Here is a 12,048-nt window from a genome sequence, read left to right as displayed (position 1 = left end):
TTTTTTTTTTACTTCTTCTTCTTCTTTCTTCAATATAAACACACTCTAGGAAGTGCATGCGGTTTTCTATGGTTTCCCGCTGAAACCGAAATGAACCTGAGTTCACAGAACAAAATGCAGAACGATAAATAATATAGACGACATTTTAAAAGGGCATGTCTGAGAAGTGATGCTTCGGGTGGTTTTTAGGGATGTTTAGAGCACAGGCACAGCAAGTTATGGTCATGTGACACCCCCCCCCCACCCCACCCCACCCCACCCAACCATACAACCCTCCGACCCCCCCCTCACCGAAAACCCAACAAGAGCTTATAATAAACACAAGAAAATCAGTTTGTATTACAATGAAGTGTATGTAGGACGGAATTTATACAGAGATCGCTTATCCTGTGAGAATCCTAATTACAACAGACATCCTCCACAAACATTATATAACAGACCGACGTCTGGAAAACGAATCCTGTCTGAATAGTACTTCTGTCTTGTAATTTAGCATAGTCTAGGATCTCTGCTAGCTGGAGTCATTATTCTGAAGGGGAACACCTGACCTCACTTTCTAAATGCCATTGTATATCTCATGCGCTGCATGTATACAAGCGTAAGCTAGCTGCTACACTCCAACATCCAGTGCCCTGATTGGATCACTTGCTTGGTAGTTTTTTTTCTGATTGGCTGACAGACATGTTGGTGCATAGTAGTAGCCTGATGTCAAGAAAGACTTATATATATATATATATATATATATATATATACTCCATGGTAGGGAGTTCAAGACAGCGAAATTGTCCTACTGTCTGGGTGGGAGGGATAGTATACTCTCTCCCCTGTCTATCACAGCAACACTAGCCAATCATGGGCATTTGTGAGTTCATGTATAAGGAAGAGGGTAGACGGCACTTTGTTTCAAGTGTTTTATGGATGGCTGGCTACATGTGTGCTTGAGGAATCATGAGCTAGCCTTTACCCTTCCTGGTAGGTAGCTGTCGTATGATAAGGGATAAGGTGCTTACTAAAGAACGAAAGAAAGAAAGAAAGAATTATGTATTAAGCACCAAGATAGTACCTTAAATTAGCTATAAATGCACTCTATATTTACTTTTCCAGGTGAATGCTACATAATTAAGGTACAGAAAGCAACACTTCAAAGACAAGCAAAGCCACACTTGTATTTCTAAACGTGATGCTAATATTGCAAACGGTCGAAATGTTATTCAAGAATCAATAAGCATTGTGAAAGTGTCATTAGCAACTACTGAAGAGGGGGAAAAAAAACTAGATTATCAGAACTATACTATCCTCAACTAGGATCCCTTTTTCTGGCTTGCTAATGTGTTGTGTTGTATCATAAATGGCGAAGTGGTAGAAAACAAACCACTTGGAAATGCACTTTGATTCTCGAGAACTCTGTCTCCTCTGAGCCATTACCTGCCTAAGCAGAGCTGCTGATGTCACAAGCTCTGTACATGTCCCAGGTCTGTTTTAAATGCCTGTGCGTGCACACAGGCCTCCAAGGAAAACGTAATCAGCATTCATTTCATTTCCTAGCCATCTATACGGACAGTACTACCACACTGTATCCACCGCCCTGTCAGCCATGGGCCATGTTTCTCAATTTGTCCTTTCCATAAAAGAAAGCCTATTAGTGCTTAAAAAGGAGCAGGAAGACCGGCGCCTTTACTGCCCACCCTGTCTTTGTGCAGCAGGTAATGTAATCTCTTGCTGTCAGGAGTTAATGCAAATGAGGTTTGAGGAATGTGGGGAAGGAGAGAGAGCTGTGCTATTTCTCTCACAGATCACACAAGACGTAAAGGTGACTGCGTAATGAGAAATGAAGAAAAAAAAAAAAACATTTCAAATAAAGGCCTCTATTCAATGACAAATCACACAGAACTACCTGCAAAACAATAGACCTTAACTTATTCAATTAGTTAAAGATAGTTTTAGTTTATCTGCACGTGGTTTAAAGTTGACCAGCTAGAGGTCAAATAGCTTGTCTTGGTCACAACTAACACAAACAAAATGCTTTTAAACATCCGTGTGGGGGACATTTACAGTGCCGATGACCTTTCTGACCTCTTCTGGCCGAACATGATATTTCCACCTGCCTCTAAATCTTGATTGGCTACTACATACATCAACACCTGCTACTTAAAGTCCTATTGGGTGCTAATAACATCGACAGCTGCAGATGATAGGTGATAAACGCCACACCTGTTAGACAAAGATCTGTACTGACAATACAAACGACCTCCATTCAATCAATGCCACTGATTTTGCTGGAGTCAGATCTACAACGTCAATCCGGTCACTATCTGTTTTTTCTTTTTTAATTGCTTACCAACTAATGTCAGGTTTACAAGTGGTCTCAAGTGGTATTTCAATCGAAAATCGACATTATACAACATTTTCCATACAGACTATTGGCTTAGCTGATAGTTCAACACATTCGTAATGTGCATCTGTAGATGGCTATTATAGCAGAAAGAATCAGTATTTAGAAATTGCAGTTCTTAAGCCCTATTTGGATGGGATTAATTCCAACGAGCGACGTCCGTAATAACTCTTTTACACGTCTCCTCTGTGATAAAGCCGTCGTGTCTAGACACCAATTACAGTAACGTACGAGGGTGTGTTTCTGCAACCGAGAATTATAGCATCGCCCATGATCATGTGATTGTGTTTATTGATTTGGTGGTTAAAGTATTTAAACCGTACTACCGCTCATTCGTTTATGTTTTCTAAAACTAAATGTTGCATGAAATTAACACGACACGAAATGGCTTTATACCTGTAGCTATCATTACAATAACTCCTTTAATCAGCCTTTGTGATCATGCTGTTCTGATTTATATTATTTTCGTTCTCCTGCTAATGGACTCCCAGTGTAGACAGTATGGGTAGGAAGTTATACCCATATTGAGTAAATTGCTGGGAGAGACCTTAAAGCATGACGACATGGCAGATTGGGACTGAAGTTAAAGCTGAACTTTTTTACCATTCATGGTACCTCCAGCTTTTGCATACAATTACCCCTGAAAACTTTGGGAGACAGGACTGTGAGGACAAAGAAATACCAAAACGTCATACCAAAGTGATCCAAAATGGCTGCTTCTGTAATGCTCCAGTGTTATATGGTAAAGAAGATTTACTTGTGTTTATAGATGACAGTGGATCACTTACTGGATCAACCACAAGTCAGTTGGATGTGGTTTGAGATGGGTATGCACAGAAAGACCTTACATACAAGTAGGAATACATGTATAAGCTAGAATTATGACCAAAAGTCTATGTGCATGTGAAGTGTGGACATTTTGTTAATCCCTGAAGCTGGTGTATATTCCCAGAATGCAATGCGTCGCTGCTAGGCCTGACCCCCATGATACTCTGCTGTGTGGGGTCTCCAGCTGCTCTTAATCTGCCTGCTGTCTCCCCTTTCATCCTTCCTTCCATACTGTGGGAAGAGGATGGGTTAAATCAAAGCACTTATGTTCCGTCTACAGGGACACACTGGGGGTTTGTAAACCCTTAATCGTGTCCCCACAAGCGTATTTACGTTTTTGCCTTTTGCCTCACGTCTCGAGTCCAGCCCCGTTCACAGCTGAAGCCGAGCACCGATTGGAAACATCCCGTAAGAAATTTGGCACGGCTCTGGGTGGGTCCAGCACCGCCTTCTATTTATTACCATCTTTTACTACTTTTACAGTACGCACTGAGAGTCTTTCTTCAGTTACAGAATGTCACTGCTGATTTAGCCGAAATTACTTCCTTCAATTTTTCATTCCTGCTTTAAGTGGTACCTGTCACGTTTACAAAAGAACGACAGACCCCCGGCGCCTTCATTTGCCTTTCAGAATTTGCGATCGTGAAAAAGAACAGCTATCAACATTCCAGTCCATACGGCATGAAGATAAATATGTGGGTGCTGCATAAAAGGCACTTGAGTCCAGTCGATCACTGAACTTATGTCTTCGTCAGCCTGGATCATGTAACTTACCTCACTGTGCAGGTTCTGACACAACTCAAGACAAGACTAACCCAAGCTCTGAGGACTCAAGGCCATTGCATGCTGCCAAACATAACCCTAACCCTGAGCAGCTTCTTCATGTCTCCAGACTCGGATAGCAGACATTACGTCCGTAGCATAGCCAAGCCTCCACACTTAAGACGGGTAAACCTTGTAGACACTACTATTTCAGCTATGAGATCAGACAAGATGAAACCGAGAGGTCTGATAAATGATAGGAAGATGGATTGGTGCCCATCTGTGAGATAAGGCGCCCTGCTGTCTTCTGTTCCGCCACATTCTTATGCTCTGAGACCACAACATAAAGTTAAATATAGACATTCATTCAAAACAGCATATCTTAAAACTGCCACATTCAATCCGAGCAATCAGTAGAAATGCACGGATTCTTATGAAGCGAGCTCATATCAGACAGAGAGCACTGCCATCAGCTCTCTCGACATACCCCACCTCCAGCCCTCATATAATATAGGAGGATGGAGGGAGACCAAAAAAAAAAAAAAAAAAACCCTTGAAATTGGATTTCTATCCTCCCAGATTAAGATCAGACTTCCACCCAGACCATATTGGAAAAACATGCCGCCCTAAGCCATTCAGGAATCAAGAGTTCGACCGCAACCATCGGAACATGGTCACTTTTGACCCCGCAGGGGCCGGCCCTCTGATCCCTACTGATCGTTTCCTGAGTAGGCCAGGCCTGTGACTGACAGCTCTGAGGCCGAGTGTGTCACCCTGAGGCTCTCCGAGAGCGACCTCTCACTTGCAGTGATTAACCATCACAGGCTGTAACAAAGGCACACTGTGTGGCTCATGCAGATATACAGACACGTAAATCCAACTAACCAAAGAATAATGCTAACAATAAGCAGCAAGCAATAAGCATCAAGCAGCTACAGTAAAAAATAGACAAAAAATGTCATAAATGATAACTTTTAAGATATTGCTGCTGGTCTGATTTAGCACTGAATTGGCGAGCTACTTTAAATATAATTTTACTAATTACAATTTACCTGCAAAATGTAGCTCACGTTCGCATAGCTATTTTAAAGAAAACCATTAAGCAAAGTTTATCTAACCACAATAAATGAAATCAGACAACTGTTGCTAGCTAAACTACATTAAATCAGACAACTGTCGCTAGCTAAACTACATTAAATCAGAGAAATGTTGCTAGCTAAACTACATTAAATCAGACAACTGTTGCTAGCTAAACTACATTAAATCAGAGAAATGTTGCTAGCTAAACTACATTAAATCAGACAACTGTTGCTAGCTAAACTACATTAAATCAGAGATATGTTGCTAGCTAAACTACATTAGATCAGACAACTGTTGCTAGCTAAACCACATTAAATCAGAGAAATGTTGCTAGCTAAACTACATCAAATCAGAGAAATGTTGCTAGCTAAACTACATTAAATCAGACAACTGTTGCTAGCTAAACTACATTAAATCAGTGCTACATACCTAGCTAATCTACACTGAATAAGATAAACATAGCTAGCGAAAACGCAATAAATCGGAAAATGTAGTTGGTTACTTACATTAAACCAGAAAATGTAGCTAGCTAACTACAAACGTCATGTGGAATCCATGATGGAGGTCACTTCTTGTGACAGCTACAAACATTAACCAAAGGAAGCTTCCTATTCTTCTTTGCTTTGTTTTTGTTAATGTTGATTGAGCGAGTTTGAACTGAGTAGATGCACGCACTCTTTTACAACAGTTTTAAAACAGTTTAAGAGAATCCTTCAAGACATATATTTTAATCGAGAGGTTGGGCTCTATAAAATTGTAAATTGTCTACTTTTTAACTACTTGCATACCTTTAGATTTAACCATTTGTGATATACAACAATATCCATATTATCATATTAATACAGGCAGATAATTAGTTTTTAAAAAAATGATCTAATTAAAATCAAAGAATTGCACAAAACTAAAGAATATTTCTAATATTTAATGATGCTGTCATTGTATTTTGTATTTGTTTTTGTTTTTTTGTAGTTCAAGTTAAATGTTTTCAACTACTGTTAGTGTTAACACTTATGTCCCATAGGACCAAGAAAATTTTCCTTAATTACATGAATGTATAAATGTTATACAAATCCAGGTGGATCTGGTGTGTACTGGCTTCAGGAGATGCATAAGTATGTGGCATTATTGGATATCAGCACACAATCTTAATTCCCATATCAATGCGTTATTATGGAAAATGTATTTACTAACAACTAATAGCTTCGCCACTCACAGTAACCCAATTGTCCAAAACTGTTTAGCTTACACGCTTTCGGTTGTACACGCAATTCTGAAGTGTTTGGCGTTGATGTGATCTGCTTGACTGCAATCTAAGCACTTGCTTTCTGCTTGAAATTAAATTCCCTGCTATGTGGGTGTATGATTACCTTAACACTCGACTGTACACTCCAATATGAGCCAAAAAATGCCTGACTGCTGACAGATTGTTTGTTATTTCATCCTCCCTTCGGTTGCATCCGTAGGTCGGAGTAACTGGCTATTTGTTAAAGCGAGTCCGCAACTGTTGAGTCATAAAACTGAGTCACACAGGAAAGAGCTGTGGGCTGTGCACAGGCTCATATTCTCGCACTGCCTATTCCTGTAAAACCTTCCGATTACCTGACAGCTCCAACATTTCATCTGGTTACATGTCCTGCTGTTCTGACTCAAAGTCTCAGGATAATGAGCTCCATTTTACATCGTGGCAATTCCTTTCATACATCGCCATGTAAAAAAAAAAAAAACCCTCTCTGATCTGTTGTGATCTCACACCTAATCACTGTTTACTGTGTATTTCTCTCCTTCTCTCTGCTTTTTTTTTATTTATTTTTTACACGCCACGAAAACAACTGGGATGTTTTGACGCACCCACATGATCTGTCAGTTCATCAGGACGAATCATGCTAATTCCAAATCTCCTGCGTGCGCCCGCATAAATGAAGCTATCTCCAGAGCCCGAGCCGTCCAGGCAGTCAGACCGTTCCTGCGTCTTATTTTGTCTTCCGCCCCTCGCTCTACAGGGATCTGACTCCAGTTGTAAAAACACTGGTTTAGATGCTTGTTTTTAAAGAGGCCTCTCGTGAGCACGCGAAAGCCGAAACTTCGAGGCCGTAACAAAGACGCCTTACAGGAAAGACGGTTTTCCTTCAGGGTTCATGTTTTTGTTTCAGTCTGTTTTGTCAGGATCGCTGAAGCACAAACTTATTCTCAGAAACAGCTTTTCTTCCCTCTGCTTGGAATCAACTGCTTATCCCAAAATTTTGCCATGTAAGCATGAGGACATGACTGACATGTGATAAAAAAAAAAAAAAAAAAAATGAAAAAAAAAAATTGTATAAGAATGTATCGATTTGCAAGATCAGATTTTGTGGTGACAATGTTAAAAGGGCCAAACATTTCTGTTAAAATAAATAAATAATGAGAAGCATTAAACCTAGCGTGGGTTTTTTTTTCATGAGAAGTCAAAATCATATTATATAATGTATCAAATAATCAAATACACACACACACACACACACACACACACACACATATATATATATATATATATATATATATATATATATATATATAATGTAAACTATACAAATTTTAAAAAGTGACGCATATAGAATAATCTTACTACACAAACGTGATGGTAGTACATTTGAGTTACTTTCTCTCTAAAAGCAAAAAAAAATGAGAACAAATGAGATAATATTCACCGTAATTCACCAAAAATACCAAAATGTAAAATACATCACGTGCTCATTTCAGTTTGTCTCGATATTCCCCACTACATTAAAAAATCTTACATTTTAGCGAGCGGAAATAACCTGAGGATAGTTGAATTGATCTAGTATTTCCTAAGATTACAATAATCCAACCTAATATGTTTATTAAATCTATTTCATGACATTTTAGTCATTTCAAGCTTGAAACTAAGATAAGACCATTTAAATTGTCTCGAAATTAGTAAAAAAAAAAAAAAAAAAAGTTTTATATTTGGTTTATTGCAATCTTATAATAAAAAATACATCACACATTTAGGTACATTATATGAGATCTTTTCACTGGATGTAAGTGTTTTTGTTGTGCTAGTTTTAGCACCTTTAGCTGTTACACTTGGTTGCAACCTTTGTATTTATTTATTTATTTATTTATTTACTTATTTACTACTTTTTCAGTCAGTAACCGCTTTATCTTGGTCAGAGTTATGGAGCCCATGTCTTGAACACTGACCACGAGGGTGGAATACACCCTGGAACACCAGTCTTTTATAGGGAATCATGTACACACTCATTCACACACACTCACATGGACATGGGGAGAACATGTGAAACTCCATACAAACAGTAACCTGAGCTCAAGATTAAAGCAGAGACCCTGGAGCTGTGAGACAGCAATGCTAGTCAGTTGTATTTTTTTTTTTTCTTTTAGAAAAATGTTTCTTACAGTTTTACTTTTCATTAATGATAATAATCCTGGTGTGTACCTGTATTATGTGGTGTATGTGGTTTAGTTCATGACTACTCACATATATAGTAGTATTCTCTGCCTGGTCGGAACTCGAAGCCCAGCGAAAACGGTGTGAAGAGCTGAAACTTCTCCGAGAACTTAAGAGGCCCATTGGGAGAGTAGGGCCGATTGCACTCCCAGCGTTTGAAGCCCGTCGCTGTGTGGTCGCAGGAGCTGTAGCCATCGTAGTTGACCATGTATAGCATGTAGCGCTCGGTCCTCTCCTCCGGCACGGAGTCCATGTAGTGGGGACAGTAGACGTCCAGGTAGTCATTGATGCACACGTCAAGGTGGTAGTCACCTCTGTAAAATCTATTTAAAAAAAATAAAAAAGTGAATCAGAGACATAAATTTAAAATCCATTGCTAGAAGAAAGAGGAAGAAGGATAGGTCTTATATAGGAATAAAGATTCATATATATCATGAAGGAATCTAAAACATGTGTGGCGATGATGAGTGGTGAAATGAATAATCCTATCCTTGACATTGGAGCTTTAAAGAGTCTTCAAATGATGAGGCTTTTAAGGGTGAAATATGACAAATTGAATAATGACGCTCAGAGGAATTTCAGAAACGAGAATGATGTGCATTCCATATGCCGAAGCAGCCCGTTAATCCAAGATTTACATCTTGTTTATGGTGGAAATAAAAGAACCAAGCAGGACCTTTTGGGTGGGGGGGTGGAGTGGGATGGTGGTGTGAATGGACATGTGAACGAAGAATAAGGAAGCTTTTTAAAAACATGTACTCCCCAAGGCACCATATAAGGTTGCAGCAGAGTTGAACTGTGTCAGGACTCACAGCTAAACTCTGCTGGCTTACAGCATGGGATCATGTGCTAGTGACTGGACATGCACGAGGAAACAACATGAGATGAAGGTGTTTTGTAGCTCGGAGCGATGCATCAGAGCATCGGCTGATTTTAAACCCAGTAAAAGAATCTCGAGTAAGCACACACCCAGTAGTGATCCTGCAGCTCACAACTAATGTGAGGTTAACGCTGAGATCCCGCTGTGGACAGGAGCTCCGCCGGTGTATCGGCACAAAGATTTCCACTCATTAGATACAATAAAAGACCACTGAGCCCGGATGGAGCTCGAGAGCACTTGGATCATCATTATGTGCGTTTCAAATGCACCGATACTGATTGTGCCTGCTGTTTGTCAGTTTGTGTGTGTTTGTGAGTACGTGTTTCTTAAGCTCATTATGCAGAAAACTTGTTCGAGCTACATTCAAGAACCATTATTCATGAGGGTGCTACTTCATCCTAATGAAAAGCGAAAACTAGGCTAGGAAAAAATATCGTCTCTTTCAACTTCAGTGCTTTTTATTGCCCATACTTTGAAATTTTTTTTTCCACATCATGCATATGCATTTCACTTAACATAACAAGGTCCTGCTTATGACGGGCCAGCAGGTATGTTTCGATTTCTCGTTTCTTCACTGCCGTTCCATCCATCATGGGTCACAGATGGCGAAAAGTCAGCCATTTCCGTGGCCAAATCATTAACGTCTTACATTTCCAGCAAGGGGCGTTTCTGCTCAAGGCAGGCGCTGGTGAGACATCATCGACATGTGTCTCAGAGCCTCAAGACAGCTCTGCTGACTGAATTGGTGTACATTACGCCTATGCAGCGATTTGCATCCTGGAAAACCCTACTTTACCCCAATCAGAGCTTCAAATTAGAGTGGCACATGATCCCAGTCCAAGCACCCAAACATCCACTTGTCTATCAGCGCTTCTTTGAGGCTGTCACACAGGATTACGGCGAGCAAGACCCGAAAAGGTCTTTTTGCTCTAGGATATTGAGTGGTTGTCTGTCCTGGGTCACTGAGGCAAGGGGTTGTGTCAAATAATCTCAGAAAACAAACAGCAAAGGATTATTCTGCTCTTTGGGCCACGCAGCCCAAAGCAAAAAAGATGGAACTGTCATATATCAGAAAATCAATAAACCGGAGGATTAAGGTTGTCACACTGCAACATTTTCATCATCACACTGAAGCATAGATCACTTCTCTTATATGCCTTCAGTGACCATAAGATGTGCTCTGGTGATTCCTGAAGAGAACCGACCCCATTAAACTACAGGAACAAAACAAACAACTCATCAACATGACACTAATTCATTTCTCTATTCATTTGCTGAAGAGTGATGATGCCAGCTGGTCAATAAGGCACACAATGCAATCTCAATCTGTCATTAAGATGGAAAAAAAAAAAAAAAAGTGGCCATCTATCACCGCTACTTAACACAAACGCAGAAACGTAGCACAGTATTTCCATGATGCTAATCCCCTTTATTCCCACACATCTCTCTCTGTGACCCGGGTTGGATAGGTGATGACCGGGGCAAGTTACTATCTAAAGAAAGGCAGAGGACTGGTTGTGAAAGCTCTCCCGGTGTTTTCATGTTTGAAAACGGGTCACCACAAGGTCACATTCCTGACATACAGCAATGGATTGAAAAATGGCGGCGGTACTTGAGACTGTCTCGGAGAACCAAAGTTTCTTCTTAAACGGATAAAAAGAAATTATATTAGACATTTAAAAACGTTTCAAAATGACTTTTATACAGTACTGCAACAGCACATACTTTATACTGAGTATTTTCAGTTTCTGTGACCCAAAGATAATCTCAAACAAATTATGCAGTGAAGTGGTGGAGAAAGACAGGAAAGGAAAGCCTTCATTTTCGAAAAGTAGTACGAGTAATATGCGCACTATGACATTTCAGATCCGGCCATAATAAGACAGTGCTAGAAAGGCTGATCTTCACTGAGAAATCTGTGATACAGCTGCGATGGGAGCTGAATGTCCAGGCCTTTCGCCCAGCTGCTCTCACTCAATAAGCGCTTAATCTCCCAGGCCACTAGAGGGAGCTCTTTAGATGATTACTGACAGGGCTCCCTTGGGCACAGGTCAGCTAAGCCTTTGGCCTGGTGGCCCTTTCAGAGCCACAGATGGAGGGCCTCCATCTCGTATTACAGCTCCCTGAGCAGGCCTAGAGCGATCTTGCACAGTTGGCCCATCATTCACCCAGCGGACGCAACGGCACATCTTCCAGCGCTTCACATATCACTCATCCACTCCTTCCAAACAAATGTCTGTCCAGAAGCATTAACGTTACACCCACACAATAGTCTGCCAGAGCTCCGTGCTGGGCGTACTTGGCAAAAGCCTCAAAAGGCAGATGAAGGTGGAGGGGGAGAAAAAAAAATGAATAAATAAGACAGCTCCCTTGTTCTGTGTATTTCCCATAGAACAAAGACTCATTCTTGGAATTCTATGCACAGAGACAAGAAATATTGCTCTTTACATGAAAACCACATTGATGTGTCTCTATTTGAATTATGGAAAAAAGGACTACATCAGAGATTGGACAAATCTTTTGTGGCTGTCTGACAGAGATAGGGAGAAGAAAGAAGTACGACATTAACGTTAACATTCATTTATTTGGCAGATGCTTTTATTCAAAGTGATGCTGAGCTCAGGCGGTTTGCAAACCAGG

The 12,048-nt window shown here is 40.3% G+C and overlaps 2 protein-coding genes across 2 annotated transcripts in view; one reads left to right on the top strand and one right to left on the bottom strand.

Annotated features, from left to right (window-relative positions):
* Nucleotides 1–12,048, top strand: part of slc26a1 (solute carrier family 26 member 1) — a 269,764-nt gene that overhangs the window by 40,432 nt on the left and 217,284 nt on the right. The window lies entirely within an intron of this gene.
* Nucleotides 1–12,048, bottom strand: part of efna5a (ephrin-A5a) — a 71,049-nt gene that overhangs the window by 6,022 nt on the left and 52,979 nt on the right. The window contains exon 2 of the mRNA XM_017493025.3: nucleotides 8,559–8,851. Within this exon, the coding sequence (XP_017348514.1) occupies nucleotides 8,559–8,851 (293 nt within the window). The remainder of the gene's footprint in view (nucleotides 1–8,558; nucleotides 8,852–12,048) is intronic.

This window comes from Ictalurus punctatus, chromosome 18, assembly GCF_001660625.3.
Source record: "Ictalurus punctatus breed USDA103 chromosome 18, Coco_2.0, whole genome shotgun sequence".
NCBI lineage: Eukaryota > Metazoa > Chordata > Actinopteri > Siluriformes > Ictaluridae > Ictalurus > Ictalurus punctatus.
Note: the sequence above shows the minus strand (reverse complement) of the source record. Positions and strands in the feature narration are given on the sequence as shown.